This window comes from Hibiscus syriacus, unplaced genomic scaffold (genome assembly GCF_006381635.1).
Source record: "Hibiscus syriacus cultivar Baekdansim isolate YM2019G1 unplaced genomic scaffold, ASM638163v2 tig00110569_pilon, whole genome shotgun sequence".
NCBI classification, from domain to species: domain Eukaryota; kingdom Viridiplantae; phylum Streptophyta; class Magnoliopsida; order Malvales; family Malvaceae; genus Hibiscus; species Hibiscus syriacus.
Genome location: NW_024062784.1, coordinates 1,407,569 through 1,428,329, shown reverse-complemented (window position 1 = coordinate 1,428,329; position 20,761 = coordinate 1,407,569). Strand labels below are relative to the sequence as shown.

The 20,761-nt window shown below is 34.6% G+C and overlaps 1 protein-coding gene, 1 long non-coding RNA gene and 1 pseudogene across 2 annotated transcripts; all 3 read right to left on the bottom strand.

Moving 5' to 3' along the window:
- Positions 1-1,099: 1,099 nt before the first annotated feature.
- Positions 1,100-3,583, bottom strand: LOC120132694. The gene is made up of 6 exons (XR_005517019.1): positions 3,442-3,583; positions 2,484-2,547; positions 2,114-2,272; positions 1,905-2,024; positions 1,421-1,495; positions 1,100-1,157 (listed from the first exon to the last, which is right to left on the bottom strand). It is a non-coding gene; the product is annotated as an uncharacterized LOC120132694 (long non-coding RNA).
- Positions 3,584-4,361: 778 nt separating this feature from the next.
- Positions 4,362-6,362, bottom strand: LOC120132563 (probable indole-3-acetic acid-amido synthetase GH3.1). Its single transcript, XM_039149304.1, has 3 exons — positions 6,028-6,362; positions 5,811-5,912; positions 4,362-5,727 (listed from the first exon to the last, which is right to left on the bottom strand). The coding sequence occupies exons 1-3, from the start codon at positions 6,345-6,347 to the stop codon at positions 4,377-4,379; spliced, it is 1,773 nt and encodes a 590-aa protein (XP_039005235.1). The 5' UTR covers positions 6,348-6,362; the 3' UTR covers positions 4,362-4,376.
- Positions 6,363-11,800: 5,438 nt separating this feature from the next.
- On the bottom strand, positions 11,801-20,403 carry LOC120132758 (annotated as a pseudogene).
- Positions 20,404-20,761: the final 358 nt, after the last annotated feature.

Here is a 20,761-nt window from a genome sequence, read left to right as displayed (position 1 = left end):
ACCAACGGCAACCTCGCCACTGTTCGGATCATCAAATAGAACCCCTAGTCTTCAATAAGTCCCAAAGACCAAAGCTCAAAGCGAATTTTCTTTTCTAATTAATCATGTGACTCGTTTGTGACTCTTTAAAATTGGATGACTTATTTGTAATTTTACTAATAATTCGATGACCCATTTGCAATCTTACTAATAATTGGATGACTTGTGGTGTAATTTACCAAATAAGAAAATCAATAAAAAATGTGTTACTAAGTAACAACCTTCTATTGCCCGTTACATTTTTAACGGTCAAACAACATGCTTGTGAGCATCAATTAATTGACTGACTCATTTGTAACTTTTTGAAATTGGGTGACCCATTAGTATTCTTATTAATAATGGAGTAACCTGTGGTTAATTTAACCTAAAATAAAGAGTTCCATTGAACCTTGGAACTAAAATGGCTACATTGCTCTGACTTTTCATTTTGCTTGAAGTACTAATGACTCGCATATTCACACGTGGACATGGATATGATTATATGACCTTCTATATACCCTCCAAGTAACATAGAAAAACAAATTCAATTTCACACCAAAGAAGAAGAAGAGAGTGGACACATTCCTAAAAACACTGTATAGTAAAGTTTGCACACATAAATATCGTGAAATACCAGTTAAAGTTTTTAAGTTATTATACACAAATATGTACTGAAAAGAAAACTAAACGATTTACATCTTTATCAAAAACCTCAATCAAGTCAAAGGCTCAAAGCTTAAGAAGATTATACGTAGGGATAGCATTTTGCTATCGAGATTGCTGAGTCAAGTTGGTTTATCTAATGGCTTCAAATATTAGACCTAATAATGAACATACGAAAGATGTGCACACAAATCATGATCCAGCAAAAACACAAACTGAAACAATATCAATTACTCTTAAATTTTACCTTGCAAGAATTAACTGTTGGTTAGGATTGCTTGTCCCGGGTCCAGTAGGACTCCATCTGATGGCATATATCTCCTGCAGAACATTTGTTCAATATTTTCCCCAAAACAATAGTTTATGTTACTTAAGACTTGGATGTGAGTCCCATATGTGTTTGTCACATGTATGTTCAATTTCTTAGAATGATCCCTCAGATCATGAACATACTTGTCCTGCTTCATGCACCATATCTGCACCAAGACTCTTTATTAGTTGAAACCAAAAATAATAAAAGAAAGAACACTTGGCAGAAAGGCATGGCAGCAACAAAAAACGGGAATCAAAACCAACAGAGACAAAGCTATAATATTGAAAAAAACTGGCAGAAAGTTTCAAATTTAACCTCTTTTTTTTTTGAAGATGACAAGATGAAATAGAACAAACTGTATATTTCATGAAATAAAGGATGTTTGTTAAGTAATAGCAAAAGGATAAAAGTGTAAAAAAAAAAAACCTTTGCTGTAATATCATCGGAACAAGAAGCCAATAATGAACCTGTCGGATCCCATTTGACACAATTTACCTCACCCTAAAATGCACAAAATTCCAAAAGGTGAATAGAAGAACAGAGACACAATCCAAGTCAAAAGTTTCGCTGATCCAAATCCAAAACCAAACATTGTTTTCAGTTGCTAATTAAAGACCATGAATGGCAAGTTACAGCTTCCATAAGGCTTTGTTATATTGTTGTAAAAGTTCCCTAGCAAATTGTTTCTCAGGAAAGAAAAAAGGGGAGAAAAGTAAAAGGAATATGGAAATAAAAAATAAAATAAGAACCCACAGTGAATGTTATTAAATCTTTTCTTTTATAGGATGCAGGATGCAATCTTTAAAGTAGAAACGGGAGGAGGTAAAAGAAAGACGGAAGGGAAAGAGGCATGAACTTGGAGGCATTACAGGAAGCGGCAGGCATGCATTCCATATAACTGACGACAAACCTGATGCCCTGCAAAGGTTTTAATAGGGCGGATTTCTCCAATCTTGCAAACATATCATATGGTCAGTGGAACTTGTTGCGAATGAAACATTGTTGCACCAATCAACATCAAGGGTTGGACCTAGAAGGTAAAGAAGATGATACTCTGGATGAATGAATATTGCCTATACAACTAAAACCCAAACCTTAAAATTTTGTTCAATAGCCAACCTGTGTGAAACTCAAACTGCTGTTTCCATTCTTCTGCCTTTACATCCCACACAATTGCTGTTTTATCAAAGCTTCCCGTAAGAAGATAATCACCCTTCTTGTTCCACTTCAGAGAAAATATAGGCCCTTTGTGTTTACTCAAAGTAGACCTTAGTTCTCCTAAGCAAGAAATAATTGAGGGGGAAGAGTTGAGGCAAAGAATTCTCACGATCATTGAAAGGCGTAAGAATGTATATAAAATGCACCAAAAAGCTTGTGGAAAAATGGAGGTGGTTTGAACACAAGTGAGGGGATGGTACAAAATACATTTTCCTGGCCTTTAGTTGCAGGATTTAGGATGGCATAAATAAAATAACCCACATTGACTTACCATCTGTAGTCCAAATTCTCGCTTGACCATCATAAGAACCTGTTGCAAGCAATGTCCCCTCACCCTGAATACAGGTTAAGATAAAGAATGATACTATTTCCATATTGAGAAGAATAATCAGATAGGCAAGGAACTAAATTTATAGCATTGCCAATTAAGTACACTTGCTCTACAAGAATAACTAAAAAGACACTTCATTCAGCAATGCAAGAATGACAATCAAACAAATAAACAGCTGAAGTGAAAGTGACATTTATAGCATTTTCAATTAAAATCAGCTAAAGCACAAGAATAATAAAACCTACGAATTTAGACAGCAATTATGCCTTTTTTCAGAGACAGAAAACCACTGCAGAGCAAAAACATTAGCATTAATTGCAGTCTATATGAACCAAACATCCATTAGACGAAACAAAGGTACAGTAACAAATCAACTTCCCATCTACTTAAACAAACTAAATCATCTAAGGGTGAAATTGCCACCACCTTTGCTCCATCAGCACCTGAATGCCAAAAAAATGGCTGCCGCTTCAAATTCATTGCTCAAAGAACAATTCTAATTTAATGTTCATAAGGTCTGAACTAATCAAATTCATTATGTAATCTCAACAAAAAATAGATCTGGCCAAGTTAAACTGAAGAAGATTACTCCCAGTACAATCTAATCCTAATGCTCTGCCAAGTATTTTTTGAAACTAAGCAAGTTGTGTAGCAAAAAACTTTACCTAAAGCTTATTCTTTATCGCCTCTTATGTGATATTACTAATTATTTTCTTTTTGTTACAGTTAAGGCGATTAGCTTTCCGGCATAGAACTAGCCTTATGTAGGTGACATGTACTAAATCATTACATCAAACTAAAAGGAGAAAATATTAATGTTGAACTTTGTAGGTGACATGTACTAAAAGGAACCAAAAGTCTGTGGGCAGCTTAAGCCCCCAACAATAACAGAACTCACATTCCAATCAAGTGTCGTCACATCTTTGCTCTTCTCATTGGTTCTTCCTTTTACATGCTTCAGCACTGTAACATTTAATGGACCATTTTGTGCATCAGATTTGCAATGCCCGTCAGCTATTGTTCAAATACGAGCGGTTGAATCTCCAGACCTAGAAATTGAGACAAGAACAGTTAACTGCAACTATATGATGAAATGAAGAAACTTTGTGAATACAAAAACTGATTAGTGACCCTCCGCTGTCATGACATTCAACAACTAAATAATAACAATAATAAAAAAAAAGCTACAAATGTATCAATAGAATACTTAGGTGACATAAACACCAACAAAACACTAGAGGAATCAAGTCATTCATAATGGGAATCTTAGCATAGAGAAACAAGATCCCAGTTTTTCTTCCCTTAAAAATCTCAATCATGTCCAAGACGGCGTAAACAAACAAAGAACTACAACCCCTAAACGGTGTCGTTTCGGTTTCCAGCTTTCCATTGTAACTTGCAATTTGTCTATACAAAATATTGATCCGATGTTTGATCTGATGTAACTATAAATAGCGTGTGTGTATATATATATAACGAGAAAATTAATGACACGAACACAGATTTAAATTCAAATTATGAATATGATGATGATCATGAATATAATATTACAGCTTTTGACAACATACGTATACCATCATCGTACACGTAATTATATCATAGTAGCTATTCATGAGATGACTTACATTCATCTTTAATGCCACAGTCTCTCAGCTTTATTTATAGAAAAAGAGAAGGAAAAAAAAAGACAAATTTAAGAAGCAATGGCAAGTGACAGACAACCCTTTTAAAAGCTAATAATAATTCTAATATTTTTCAGGTTTTTTTCACTTTCCCTGGGCAGAAAATGTTCGTTACCATGCAGATTATATCTGGAACTTTAATGCAGTGGGCTCAACGACGTTCTGGGGCCCATTGTGGTAAACATGGACTGAAATGTTTTGAAACCACCCTTGAGTTCAGGAGTTCCACGATTGGGGTAAAGCTAACGCATCTTGGAACTTTGTATTGACTCATAGAAGAACCCCTTGAAATTGAATAATCCGTTAACTCCTCAAACGTGCCGTTTTGTACCACTCGTATCTCCAGAGGACCGATTGACTTGTCGGCAACTCGGCTTTGACGGTACACTGAGTTCAATGATTCCTCCATCTGTAAGCAGCATCTGCTCAAAAAGTCGCCCGTTGGGGCATTAGCCGAGTCTTTAACGAGTAGTTCCCAGTAAATGACATAGTGACCCGGGATTTGATTAGTGTCCGCGTAACTCGTGTAATCAACAACTCTGGTGTTGAATTCCTTCAGCAAAAGAGAAGCTTTTTCTACTGCGTTTTGTAACTCGGCTTCATCGGTTTTGTCTGACTCGATGCTCAACAAAACGTTATTTCTTCTGACGAAACGGAACTGCGGGGCCGAGTTGTGAAAGCCGATGACATGAAGGATATCGCCGACTCTATAACGGCACAATCCGGCGTAAGTGGTGACAACGAACTCATACTCTTTGCCGATTTCGACATCGGCTAGATCAACAGCGCCGGAAGGTGATGATGATTCAAGAGGCAAGAACTCAAAGTACGCCATGTTTGGCATGATGGTGTACGCGACTTCGGATGGTTTGCACATCGGATTAAGATTGAGACCGAAGTAACACTCCGACGAAGCATAAATGGTGGAAGCTATTGGCAGGCCACCACTGTAATATTCAAGTGTTGAGACATATTGAGCCATTGCTCCAGTTATGATAACTTCAAGGTACTTCGTGTTGGGCCAAATTCTAACGATGATTCGTTCCCAATTCTCCTTCGAACACTCCATTGTAATGAACTCAGCTAGCTCCGGATCAGGTTTCAAGATCTTCTCCATGCATTCTCTAACCGAAGCGTCGGTTACTTTAGGGTTTAATGTTCCGTTCGCGATGTCACGAGCCAGCTCTTTCCAGTTGGTTTGAAGGAAATGAATGGCTCGAAGCAAGCCGGAGGCGAAAACGGCACCGACACGAAGAACCTCGTCCCTCGTGACCAAACCACATAGCATCTGAGCATACATGCTTTGAAAAGAGTCGGTGCAAAGGATGGCCTCGTTGGGGCTGGTGTAGACATTGAAAGGGTCATACGGGCGAGTCTTGAACTGGTCGCTGTTGTAGTAGCTGGTGAGCGCCGGGCGGGCTAATATCCCACCAGGTGTCTTTGTTGAAGCTTTCACGAACAAGAAGTAAAGTCCCTTCCCTTTGTCCAATCCCGGAACGTAACTATCACCCACCATGAAAACACAAAAATATCAAACTTTTGCTTTCAAAAAATTTAAATAAATATAGTATACAAAAATTCTCACAGGTTCATTACAGGCATGAGAAGGTTATACAAGAGCTGACGACGATCTGATTCTTCATGAATTGTTGGCAGCAGCTTCCTTTCTCCACCTGAAGTCCCAGAGCTGCAAATTAATTCCCCCCCCCCCCAAAAAAAAAAAACCCATATGTTATTCAGAAGCAAATCTCGGTGAAATGATTTAGAGAAGAAAACATTTGTTATTTGCTAAAAGATTTCACCTAGTGAGGAACTCAGAAATGGGGTGAGCTGAAAAGATAGGAGACTTGTCACCATTGGCGACACGTTGAACATCAGGCTGGATATCTTCATAACCGGCGACGGGGATTCGGGACTTGAATGTCTCCCGATCCGTAGCTCCATTGAGGCCGAACCGTTTGAGATACTCGGTCTCGGCATTTCGGCTTAGGATCTCACGTAAAACCCTTTGCTGAACCGAATCAACATTTCTCGTCACCTCTTCAATGAACTGAAGAGCCTTCGCGTCCTTGTCGGACGCCAGAGAATCGAGCCGGAACGGGACAGTTGAAGCAACAGCCATGGATGTCGAAATTGGAAAGCAGGAAATGCGAAGGCAAAAACAAAACGTGCAAGGATATCGAAAATTTAAGTGATTTTTTATTAAGCTAAGAATTCGACTGCTCAAGTGGTGTGGAGAAACAAGAACGGGTTGCTTATATAGGGAAAAACCGACTGAAGAACCTCTCTTTTTTACTTTTGTCTTGTGACGTGTCATATGACGTCACCTTCATGACCGAAGCATCCTATAAAGGATCAGGACGTCATATTTTTTATTTCCCCGACGCGTACTATGAAAAGAGACACGTGAGCCCCCGGAAACAATATTGGCCAAAGAAATTCCGACACGTGGGTCTACATACTGTGTCGGCATGAGTTGGATATTTGTCGAACTCTAGAGGATACTGAACCACCACCGCATCACGACACTATTCTGATTTCGGCTAATATAAAATGTCTAATTTTTGTTTGAATTAAAATTTAATTAGATTACTAGTATTGTTAAAATATTATATAAGAAAATATAATATTAATTATATTTAAATACTTAATATTCTTCAAAATTTTGACCAAAAATATAATCTTTAATTTGAAATAGAGAAAATAGAAAGTAAAGTTCTTAATTTTGACTAAAAAATTATAATAACCATTAATTTGTGTTATGTTGGTTATATATCGACTGGCATAAGAAATATAATCATTGTAAATATATTTAATTGTTATATATATCATATGGAAACGTCAAATATCGTGATAAAAATATCGTAATTTCTTGAGAAGTGTCAGACGTTTGAGATATTTTTTCAGATATCTTTTTTTCGAAACTTCTATTATAAAAGGACCCTCCGAAATCTTATTATGCAAATATTAATCTTGTATGAAAAATTCAGAAGAGATACAATAAGTATAAAGATAAAATTGAATGAGTGGACTAACATCTGATAAAAATATTTTCTTTCAACTTTACAAGGCAAAGATGAATTTTTCTTTATACTTCGCTAAAGACAAAGACTTGTCTGATGTTGGCTGATTTCTAGTTGATATTAAAAGTTTTTGTCATCAAAGGGACAAAAGTACAAGCCATTTCTCTATAAATCGTCAGCGATGACATTCGCAAAAATAGATAATTCATTTTAATAACGAAGGACTAATTCATACAAATGTAGTATTTTTACTTTTTAATCAATTTAGTACTACTGCTACTAGTAATAGACATTGCAAATTTATGGTTTATAATTTAAGATTTTAAGTTTGTAATAAGGTATAAAATGATATAATTAAACACTTTGAGGATCAAATTGATGTGAAACATGATAGAGACGAAAATAATAAATTAAATTTACTACAAGGACAAATGTGACCCTAAAACCATAATAGTAATATATTTGACATTCATATATTTAATATATATATATATAATATTGAATAAATCAAGTTGAATATAAATTTTTATTTTAAAAATCAAATCAAATCAAATATTCTTATCCAAAAAAAAAAATCAGCCTTTTTAACGTAATCATTTACATTGTATAGGATTGGGACCCATTCTTCTTATCCCTATCTCATAATTGTATGGTGTAAAATGTAATTACTGTTCATATAATTGGATAATGGTGTCAAAAGTATTTGATCATTTTCGGAAGTCTTTACTGAAAAGCCTAACTTGCACCAATAATTTTGAATTTTAAACTAATTGACTTGTACTTGTGCTCTCTTCAATTTGTACCACACAGAGAGTTGCAGGACAAGTTTGTTATTGTATTCCACCCGACTTCAATAATTATATAATAATTTATATAGAAAAGGTATTTATGATGACGATGTTGCATTTAAATCTTATACCACATTACTGTCGTATAATTTGACTGATGGATCCACCCAACTTAAACGTGCAAGATAGTCGGGGATGATAATTTAACCTGATTTTGATGGGTTCCATTCAATATAATTTGATGTGGTCGGATTTTTTTAAAAATTTAATTTGGATTTGATTGGATCGAATCTTTTAAGGGTGTGAGATCGGGTCGGGATAGATTTGGGTGGAGGGTAAAAAACTCCAAACGACCCGCCCGAGGAAAATAAAGTAATTTTAAAAAATATATATTATTTTTTTAATTAATTCATTATTTTATATCGGGTATGGTGAGATTTATACTCTAAAAATTTAGGTCGGGTCAGAGTCGGATGGATGATATATATTTTTCGGGTCGGATCAGGTCAGATTAACGATATAAAATTTTCGAATTGAATCGAGTTCGGGTGAGAGATACATATTTTTATGGGACCGGGTTGGAAAAAAAAACTGATCCCTACCATCCCTAAAAATAGTTTAAGAGATAATTCCATAATTCTTTTGACAAATGAAAATAATTCCATAATTATATAATTTATATGAAATCTATTTATTTTTAATAATAAATTTATTAAATTAAATAAAATTATTTATTCTCTACTGTAATATTTATTTACAGTATTTTTTATTTAAAAAAAAAAGAAGTCGATTGATAGAACGGGACATTAAATCTTTTAAGTAAAGTAAAGATTCGAATTTTAAATTTTATGAATGGAGTAAATTAAATTATAATGATATTTCATGTTGAATCTTTACAATAATTGATATAAATTAATTGATCAAATACCGATGATTATAGTAAGAAAATAGAAAGGAACTTCTCAAAACAAGAACATAAAAAAACGACGGGTCAACGTGATGGGGGTCATAAAGAAAACAACAAAAGATGCAAGCTAATAGAATACAACTAGCTTTCTAAGTGGACCATTTTAAAGCTCTTGCCGTAGAAACAACAACAACAATAAAACCCAATTCCCATATGCAATGGGGTAAGGGGAGGTAGGGTAGTAGGCTACCCCCAACACCAGGTTGAGAGTAGCTTCTGTGGAAGATCTCTGGCAGTCAGAAAATTAAAAATATAGATAAAATGCAATGCATGTATAAATAAATACATAAATACATAGTTGAACATTATTCATATGCAGATATTAATATCATATGCGCGTTTGTACTTGGGCAGTAATCCCTGTAAATAAATCCATACGAAAAAATCTCTGCATATAGACAGAAACATAAGACCCGACTAAATTTAAAAGTGAAGAGAATGTTACACAGAAATCAACGTAAGCAAGCCCAGTTCTAAGCCTTCATAAATATCAATAACAGAAACGTATAAAAAGTAGAAGTTACCCACACTACTCGACTACCTTAGTTTTGAGTCTCCATACTTTCATATTAGAGGTCATGTCCTCGGTAAGGGTTAAATCCATCAAATCAGATCTCAAGCAGTATTCTCACTTCCGCCTTGGTCGTCCTCGCCTTCTGGCACCGTCGACTGTAATCGACTCTACCCTCCTGACCGCATCCGACGGTAGTCGCCTAAGGACATGCCCAAACCACCGTAGTCTTCCCTCCCTCAATTTTTCAAAAACAGGCACCACTAGAAAGCATTGCTAAAATGGCTACGCAATAACATAATTCCCATCACACTTTTGTTTTCTCATCTTTATTGCTTCGAAATATGAAACATCGACCCCTCTGGACTCATTCAGAGATTGTTCTTTCTGAGATATTAACTTTGACGTTAATCTAAACTCAGTTTATTCGATTGGTTCAATAAATTAATAATTTTGATAATAAAGTAGCTTTAGTTAATTGATTATTTCTTATAATTTTAATACATTGTTTTTATTTATATTTTAAATGATTAAATAAATCGATTAAACCAATCAGTTGTATACTATGATATACTAGAGCTAATAGTCACCATTACTATTTGTAGATATGTCTACTATTGATATTTTTATGTTATTACTCTTTACAATATTTACAATATTAAATGGGGGTTTTCTAAGCCACAAGGAATTATTGATATGAAAACAAACTTTGTGGATGGAAATAAATATTTTTTGTTCGTTATCGGTAGTTTATTTTTTTAAATTTGAATAAAGAATTGTAATCAGTAAAATAATATTATTTGGTCAGTGCATTTTTGTGAGAGGGATGAAGGTATGAAAATAATATGAAAGTCTAAGAGAAGAAGATTAAGATTCTCTTTCCAATCTTGATTGAAAAGTATTTATTGTGCATCTAATTGATGGTGTCAGACATAAGATAATTATAACTACTTATAGATCAACATGCTAAATAGATTAAGTCGTCAAATTTTGGATTTCGCTTAGGTAGATCATTGAACCTGTTAGAGGTGTTATCGATATATTGTAGCTAGATTGGGAGATATAAACTCTTTGTAAGTTTCGATAAATGAAAGAAATTATCTAAAGGCTTCATTAGCAAAGAACTAACAGTTTTCAGAAGTTATCAATGAAGACATGATGAACTTAATACAATCTCAGAAGACATAACAAATTTAATACGATTTTAATTTTGTACTTATATATACATGATGTAACAAGAATATTGAATAACAATTTCAGTGTTTTCCCTAAATGAGGTTAAAAATTATGTCAAGCTTTTGAATCTATATGGATGTTAATTTAGAGCAAAATTAAACAGTGGGGAATCAATGGATCCCATGTAGGTTTGTAAATGAGATGAAACAGATTACGAGTTACTCGAGATCGACTCGGTCAAAGCTCGATAAATACTCGAATTGAATGGACTCGACTCGAGTTCTTAACGATCCGAAATGAGCTACTTGATACTCGACTTGAAAAGCTCATGAGCAGCTCGAAAATATAATATATGATTTTATTTTTAGAAAAAGTAAATTATTAATAATATTAACATTTATGTGTTTTTTTAAAATATAATAAGGTTTTCATGTATTTAAGGTTCAGTTTCGAATTTGAGTTTGAGGCTTCAATCGAGTTAAGTTTATTTTTTTTCATTTTGAGCATTTTCGAGCTTTTATAAGCTTCAGTTCATGATTTCAAGTTCGAATCGAGCATGAAAATTTTAAGCTCGCGAGTTTTCGAGTCGAGCCGAGCTCTATTTCAGAGTTTTCAAGTCGAGCTTAACAATATTCAAGCTCGACTCAACTCGTTTACACCCCTAAGTGGATTCCCATGTGGGGTTGTTCTTTTAGGAGATAGTTTGAGAATGCTTAATTAGGTAGCTAATAGCCAGCTCCCTAAATGTTACTGGAATTCTTTTTGGGAGGGGGCAAATGCTATTAAGAAATTCTTCTTTGAATCAAATCAAATTTTAGTGACCTAATATGCATTTCATTAACAATACCCAAATTTTCTCAAAATAAAAGATCTTATAAAATCACATGACAAATTTGAAAGAGTGTTAAACAGAGATTATATAAAGGGGATGGAGGCATTGAAATCAAAACGGGGCCTGAAATGACTCCAAAAGCGTATTTTACTAAGTTTTCTTCTTTTATACCGAGTTGAGGCTCTATTCTTGTAAAACACTAGTATTAATGCTTAGAAGTTACAATTAATACATACCATGTGCATAGCAGCAGCCTTCTTTTTGGCTTTTTTTTCACACAAGCTGTTTTTTAGATTCAAATTTCACACCCATAACTAACCAAATAGCAAATCAACATTTGAAGGTCGCATTACAAAATTACAACCAAATTTAGTTAGTAATGGCCTAATCAACAGAAACGCAAACCTACTCCAGTTAACAGATTTCCCTATTCATTCAAAGCAAGGTACCTTAGCAACTATACCTGATAATTATCAATGAACACACAATATGTCACATACCGTCGTCTTTCAATACAAGCTCGAATTCATGTAATGGAGCCATTTTCCGATTGTTACATTCTGAAGTCCAAGATGCATAGAGTATTGTTTGCGAAACAAGCAGCAACCTTATCACCTTCCTTGTTCCAACACACTTCAAATATACCCCCTTGCCAGTATATGTCTTTACAATCTTCCCTCTTTCAAGGACCAAATATGCATGGATTTATCGAGAGATCCGCTGGCTAGATACTCTCCATTTGGGCTAAATGCGACAGAGTATACAGGTTCCCTGGTAGTTTAATTAAAAGTATCTTTGAGAGACAAAAACCTGAAACACTGCCTAAATCACGGTAGTTGTTCGTTTCAATATCGAAAAGGCTTTTAGCAATCTCACAATATATGATTAGAAAATGTATTCGACTGCTTCCAGCATTAGAATAGAAGAAACAAATAGAGAATAAGGATTCAAGGGATGATACCTGTGTCCATTCAAGCTGTATAGAAGTTTCCCGAGTTCCACATCCCACAACTTCACGGTGGAATCAAATGATGCACTACATAGAAAGGAGATTAAAAGAATAAGGAACACCTAAATGGAGATTCCAAGCAGCTCTTGTAAAAGCAGTCATTGGATCTAGTGTCACCTTTGATATATAAGTAATAACACAAGGAAAAAGTTTAATGGCTATCTAGTGAAGGTAGCTTATTGCTCCTACAACCAAACATGGCATATATGAATTCCATTGGACCTTGATTAGCCAAAAAAGAAGAGTAAATAGCATCACAAATCACTCAATTACTAGTAAGATTACAAATGGGTCACCAATTTCAAAAAGCTACAATCGAATCACTCGATTAATAAATTGTCACAAACAAGTCAATGGATCATTAAATATTATATGGCTTTTTGACGCGGGATGTTTTATTTATTCAAAAATATTATATTTTAGAGAAATACAATCAAATCAATTAGTTGTTTGTAATAATCAAGTCATGTGTCAACATGTCGACCTATTGTATATGGTATTTGATAAACCCTAAATTTCACCATAAGATTCACCTCGATCTCCTCATTCAATTCATCAAATTAGATTCCCAAGAACCTCTCTCAAAAGCCAAGAAATCACTTCATAGCTTTTGAAATTCTTGAACCTCTATCAACGATGTCCACTATCATATGACCTCTGTCTCAGGATATGTTCTTCTTCCACTCACCAACGGCAACCTCTCCACTGTTCGGATCATCAAATGGAACCCCCGGTCTACAATAAGTCCCAAAGACCAAAACTCAAAGCGAATTTTCTTTTCTAATTAATCATGTGCCTCGTTTGTGACTCTTTAAAATTGGACGACTTATTTGTAATTTTACTAATAATTTGATGACCCATTTGCAATCTTACTAATAATTGGATGACTTGTGGTGTAATTTACCAAATAAGAAAATCACTAAAAAATGTGTTACTAAGTAACAACCTTCTAATGCCCGTTACATTTTTAACAGTCAAACAACATGCTTGTAAGCATCAATTAATTGAGTGACTCATTTGTAACTTTTTGAAATTGGGTGACCCATTAGTATTCTTATTAATAATTGAGTGATCTGTGGTTAATTTAACCTAAAATAAAGAGTTCCATTGAACCTTGGAACTAAAAAGGCTACATTGTTCTGACTTTTCATTTTGCTTGAAGTACTAATGACTGACATATTCACAAATCCAAGTAACAGAGAAAAACAAATTCAATTTCACACCAAAGAAGAAGAAGAGAGTGGACACATTCCTAAAAACACTGTATAGTAAAGTTTGCACACATAAATATCGTGAAATACCAGTTAAAGTTTTTAAGTTATTATACACAAATATGTACTGAAAAGAAAACTAAACGATTTACATCTTTATCAAAAACCTCAATCAAGTCAAAGGCTCAAAGCTTAAGAAGATTATACGTAGGGATAGCATTTTGCTATCGAGATTGCTGAGTCAAGTTGGTTTATCTAATGGCTTCAAATATTAGACCTAATAATGAACATACGAAAGATGTGCACACAAATCATGATCCAGCAAAAACACAAACTGAAACAATATCAATTACTCTTAAATTTTACCTTGCAAGAATTAACTGTTGGTTAGGATTGCTTGTCCCGGGTCCAGTAGGACTCCATCTGATGGCATATATCTCCTGCAGAACATTTGTTCAATATTTTCCCCAAAACAATAGTTTATGTTACTTAAGACTTGGATGTGAGTCCCATATGTGTTTGTCACATGTATGTTCAATTTCTTTTTCAAGATTTCCATGAATTTGGAAAGTTTTTAGAGGATCATATCCTTGTACTCGTGTTTGAATGTGAGTTGGACACGAGTGTCAGACAAGGATATTTCAAGAAAAATGAAGAATCAAAGCAACATCGATACAAATAAATGCAGCCAGGCATGTGAACAAATGGATTATTCAGAAAAATACAAAGCCCAAAGGTACCTTAGAATGATCCCTCAGATCATGAACATACTTGTCCTGCTTCATGCACCATATCTGCACCAAGACTCTTTATTAGTTGAAACCAAAAAGAATAAAAGAAAGAACACTTGGCAGAAAGGCATGGCAGCAACAAAAAACGGGAATCAAAACCAACAGAGACAAAGCTATAATATTATAAAAAAAATGGCAGAAAGTTTCAAATTTAACTTCTCTCTTTTTTTGAAGATGACAAGATGAAATAGAACAAACTGTATATTTCATGAAATAAAGGATGTTAAGTAATAGCAAAAGGATAAAAGTGTAAAAAAAAAACCTTTGCTGTAATATCATCGGAACAAGAAGCCAATAATGAACCTGTCGGATCCCATTTGACACAATTTACCTCACCCTAAAATGCACAAAATTCCAAAAGGTGAATAGAAGAACAGAGACAATCCAAGTCAAAAGTTTCGCTGATCCAAATCCAAAACCAAACATTGTTTTCAGTTGCTAATTAAAGACCATGAATGGCAAGTTACAGCATCCATAAGGCTTTGTTATATTGTTGTAAAAGTTCCCTAGCAAATTGTTTCTCAGGAAAGAAAAAGGGGGGAGAAAAGTAATAGGAATATGGAAATAAAAAATAAAATAAGAACCCACAGTGAATGTTATTAAATCTTTTCTTTTATAGGATGCAGGATGCAATCTTTAAAGTAGAAACGGGAGGAGGTAAAAGAAAGACGGAAGGGAAAGAGGCATGAACTTGGAGGCATTACAGGAAGCGGCAGGCATGCATTCCATATAACTGACGACAAACCTGATGCCCTGCAAAGGTTTTAATAGGGCGGATTTCTCCAATCTTGCAAACATATATCATATGGTCAGTGGAACTTGTTGCGAATGAAACATTGTTGCACCAATCAACATCAAGGGTTGGACCTAGAAGGTAAAGAAGATGATACTCTGGATGAATGAATATTGCTTATACAACTAAAAGCCAAACCTTAAAATTTGTTCAATAGCCAACCTGTGTGAAACTCAAACTGCTGTTTCCATTCTTCTGCCTTTACATCCCACACAATTGCTGTTTTATCAAAGCTTCCCGTTAGAAGATAATCACCCTTCTTGTTCCACTTCAGAGAAAATATAGGCCCTTTGTGTTTACTCAAAGTAGACCTTAGTTCTCCTAAGCAAGAAATAATTGAGGGGGAAGAGTTGAGGCAAAGAATTCTCACGATCATTGAAAGGCATAAGAATGTATATAAAATGCACCAAAAAGCATGTGGAAAAATGGAGGTGGTTTGAACACAAGTGAGGGGATTGTACAAAATACATTTTCCTGGCCTTTAGTTGCAGGATATAGGATGGCATAAATAAAATAACCCACAATGACTTACCATCTGTAGTCCAAATTCTCGCTTGACCATCATAAGAACCTGTTGCAAGCAATGTCCCCTCACCCTGAATACAGGTTAAGATAAAGAATGATACTATTTCCATATTGAGAAGAATAATCAGATAGGCAAGCAACTAAATTTATAGCATTGCCAATTAAGTACACTTGCTCTACAAGAATAACTAAAAAGACACTTCATTCAGCAATGCAAGAATGACAATCAAACAAATAAACAGCTGAAGTGAAAGTGACATTTATAGCATTTTCAATTAAAATCAGCTAAAGCACAAGAATAATAAAACCTACGAATTTAGACAGCAATTATGCCTTTTTTCAGAGACAGAAAACCACTGCAGAGCAAAAACATTAGCATTAATTGCAGTCTATATGAACCAAACATCCAATAGACGAAACAAAGGTACAGTAACAAATCAACTTCCCATCTACTTAAACAAACTAAATCATCTAAGGGTGACATCGCCACCACCTTTGCTCCATCAGCACCTGAATGCCAAAAAAATGGCTGCCGCTTCAAATTCATTGCTCAAAGAACAATTCTAATTAAATGTTCATAAGGTCTGAACTAATCAAATTCATTATGTAATCTCAACAAAAAATAGATCTGGCCAAGTTAAACTGAAGAAGATTACTCCCAGTACAATCTAATCCTAATGCTATGCCAAGTATTTTTTGAAACTAAGCAAGTTGTGTAGCAAAAAACTTTACCTAAAGCTTATTCTTTATCGCCTCTTATGTGATATTACTAATTATTTTCTTTTTGTTACAGTTAAGGCGATTAGCTTTCCGGCATAGTATTAGCCGTATGTAGGTGACATGTACTAAATCATTACATCAAACTAAAAGGAGAAAATATTAATGTTGAACTTTGTAGGTGACATGTACTAAAAGGAACCAAAAGTCTGTGGGCAGCTTAAGCCCCCAACAATAACAGAACTCACATTCCAATCAAGTGTCGTCACATCTTTGCTCTTCTCATTGGTTCTTCCTTTTACATGCTTCAGCACTGTAACATTTAATGGACCATTTTGTGCGTCAGATTTGCAATGCCCATCAGCTATTGTCCAGATACGAGCTGTTGAATCTCCAGACCTAGAAATTGAGACAAGAACAGTTAACTGCAACTATATGATGAAATGAAGAAACTTTGTGAATACAAAAACTGATCAGTGACCCTCCGCTGTCATGACATTCAACAACTAAATAATAACAATAATTAAAAAAAGCTACAAATGTATCAATAGAATACTTGGGTGACATAAACACCAACAAAACACTAGAGGAATCAAGTCATTCATAATGGGAATCTTAGCATAGAGAAACAAGATCCCAGTTTTTCTTCCCTGAAAAATCTCAATCATGTCCAAGACGGTGTAAATAAAAATCTCTGCTAGACAATGACTTCAACTATCCAGTCCAGCAACAGTACAAACGCCAATAGCCAAGACCATGGTTCCCATATTCATACAACTGAAGAATTCACAAATTGCACTTCTGTTTACAGATCACTTATCCAATGGGCCGAAGGACTGGTAGAAAGGATTTTATTACCAGAAAAGCTTGATTTTTATCATTCAAATGATTAAAACTTATAAAATTGTGCAACTAAGACACATGGAACATCTCATGAAGCAATAGAAATTCGCAAGTTCTAACAATATAAATGCCAAAGGACTGGAAGTGTATAAAGAATGTGGGAAAAACATATCATACAAGACCAAACCATCAACATAACAAAGTTTTGATCACAGAAAATACCCACCCTGATGCAAGAAGTGAACCAATTGGACTCCATGCGCATGCACAAACCTGAAAAAATAAATGCTCCGAGAGAGCGTAAAGATTAAATGTGTTCATGTGTGAGCACATCTAAGAGTAAAGGTAGATTCAAGTACACTCAAACCTCAGAAGTGTGCCCTTCCAAAATTGTAGCATCAGAACTAGGAATTTCACAAGCCTCTTGTGATGCTGGGGTCGATGTAGTAGCAATATCCATAGGTTCTGGTCCTACTAAATGCAACTATGCAATATAAGCGAAAACGAATGCCACAAACACTGGTTAAGATGGCTATTTTGCAAATTTACAGAGACAAATTTCACTTGAACTCTTAAACGTTCAATTAAAGAAAATATCGAGGCTAATAGAAAGAAACTGATACCAAAACCAAAAAAAATATAAGGAGTTAACTAACCTATAGAAATTCCATTTTCTTCATGCTTGACAGCATCCTTGTCCTCTTGATCAATAACCATATTTCCATCAGCAAGTTCATCCGGCTGCTTTTCACACTCCTTATTGCTTTCAGCCTCCTCCCTCACCTTTTCACGTTCCCTCTCCTTTTCATGTCTTTCTTTCTCTCTTGCTCGTCCATGCTCCACTTCATGCTCCCTATCAACCTCTTTATCTTTGTTTTTTTCCTTTTGGATATTCTTCCTTCTCTCTTTTATCATTTGCCGCAATTGATTTACGTCTTTTGTTATTATATCCAATGGTTGCAAGAATGAGAAATCTTCATCCATCTCTACATCATTCTGCAAATTCAAAACAAATTATGATGAACTTGTACTCTTTGATATCACCCTGATCCCCCAGTCCCCCAAAAAGATTAATAACAATAAGCATGCTAACATTACTGATATTGGCCTCCATCTCCAAGTACTGAAGTCCTTTTTGAACAAATGTGATAAGAGCCCCTGGAGGAATCAAATTCCCATCAATTGTACACTTATTAATGCTTGCCTCATATCCTAAAGTAAATGCAGAATGCGTAAAACCTGAAGGCATTTGAAAAGCAGAAGTTAGGATACATTGGACATTTTTTTTAAAAAGAAGCACTCATTCGAAGAATGCAAAACAATAATGTAGAACCAACAGACTCTTCGCCTGTTTTTCTTTATAAAGGTACCATCAAACAAAAAACAGAGTAAAATAACCTAAAAATGCTTCTTAGTTCTTTTTAACTATATTTGGCAGGAACAAAGGAAACTGAAGAGAAATGAAAGTGATTGTTTTTCCTTGTGTATGATATGAAGGATGGAAAACAGAGAAAGACATTAGGAATTAAATTGTAATAAAGCATTTAATTCAAGTGGATCAAGTGATTTTCTCCCACTTTTGGATTAAGGTAGCTGGTAGGGACAAAAGGTAAAAATCCATCCATTTTACTTCTCCTTATTTTCCTCCTATCAAAGGATTGGAGGAAGAACTGTTTCCTTTTTCCTTCTTTTTGGAACAAAGGAGGCTGTAGTCTGAAAATAGGGAAAAGGGTTGCAAATGCTAAGATTTGAACTCCTAACCTACTGAATGCTACCTGTTAAAGAACTATTTTCTTTCAATACCTTTACCTCCCTTCCTCTAGTCTTACCAAAAGTGTTAGTTAATATGCAAAATCATAGCAGTACACGTGAATTTCCAATTCAATACTATCATAGATTTAAGTAACAAACCCAACTTATTAACATTCGTTACATTATTTTGTTGGTTTTGGCTCTCTACCACTCACATTTACCACAATTGAATGCAATAACATTTATTTCATCCAAAACCACAATAAACAGGACACGACTGAAAATACGCACAATTGTAATTTAAACCCCAAACTATTTCCATGCAAAACGAAAACAAGATGTCTGCCTTAATTTCTATAAACGAAAGTCCATATAGACTATGACTGACAGTACATCAGGTTCATACTTGACATTGTTACGAATGCTACAATAAAATGGCCCAAGGAGTCACAACTATTAAAGGAATCCGAACTTGAAACATCTTGTGGCCTGTAGCTTAGAGGAGAATTTCGAAAGATGAGAGTTGGTTTAACGAAGCTGGTTATTATGTTTCAGGTGGGTGTGAGGTGATTGCAAAATGGAAGAATAACGCACAATTTTTCTGAGTTCAAGGATATATGTTGAGCTTCAACGGGAGCTAACATGGCTGATTAGAAGGCCTACGCTTGTATCGTATTCGTCATTGGCAGCTGTAACTGTACTATGTCTCAGTCCTTTTCAATTAATCTTAAACTTCGCAGATTACACTTTACACATTCGAAAGAAAAAAATATCGTTCTTTTCTTTATACTAAAAGAGCAAAAAATATAACAGCTCAAATTTCAAGTTATTAATTTCAAACACAGGAAACGGAAAGAAAATTTTCACGGAATATAGAACTAAAACAAAAACAAAAAGTAAGAAGGCTTCAAAATTTGAGATCGTAATAACAATAAGATTACAAATTATAGGAAGTTTTGAACTGACCTGACTCTTGAAGGTAGCGGAAGACGAGGTAATTCAATTCGACGGAGGTTATGGAAGTCATAGTTACAAAAGTAGAGCAATCCAACGGCCGTGATAGAAGCTCAGACTATAATCAGGTAAGCAGCGGCAAATCCAACGAGTGAAGGAGCCAATAAAAACGCTTTGGGGGCCGTCGTCAGTCGGAGATGGTCGACGACTATGAGTACCAATTAGGTCTCGATTGCTTGGGCAGTTGGACTCGACAATAATATCCCATAAAATCGGTTCAGTTTAACAAGTAGGTTCCAATTAATTTCATCTGCTTGATGTTTATAGCGTCTTCCGTCACTTACGTTGTACGAAGATTAAAGTGTTTAATTATTTTTGTTTAATTAAATTTTTAAATAAATTTAAGATAATAAGATATTATTCATCTCTAAATTTATATAATTTCTTATTTTAATAAAAAATTTAAAAAAATACAATTCAAGATAAATATAGTATAATTCAATGATGATGCGAGCATATCAATAAAACAATTTATTTTATATAAAAAAATAAAGTTATTTTTAAAGCATGGAATATCACATGATTTAAGAATTTATTTCTTTGGTTGTCTTTCCTATTTAAGATTTTGTCTTAATTAATCTGAA

Coding starts and splice junctions, on each gene's coding strand:
- LOC120132563 (XM_039149304.1), bottom strand. CDS start 6,347: ATGGCTGTTGCTTCAACTGTCCCGTTCCGGCTCGATTCTCTGGCGTCC. Junction 5,913..6,027: donor ATTTCTGAGTTCCTCACTAG/GTGAAATCTTTT, acceptor ATTAATTTGCAG/CTCTGGGACTTCAGGTGGAG. Junction 5,728..5,810: donor CTCATGCCTGTAATGAACCT/GTGAGAATTTTT, acceptor GGTGGGTGATAG/TTACGTTCCGGGATTGGACA.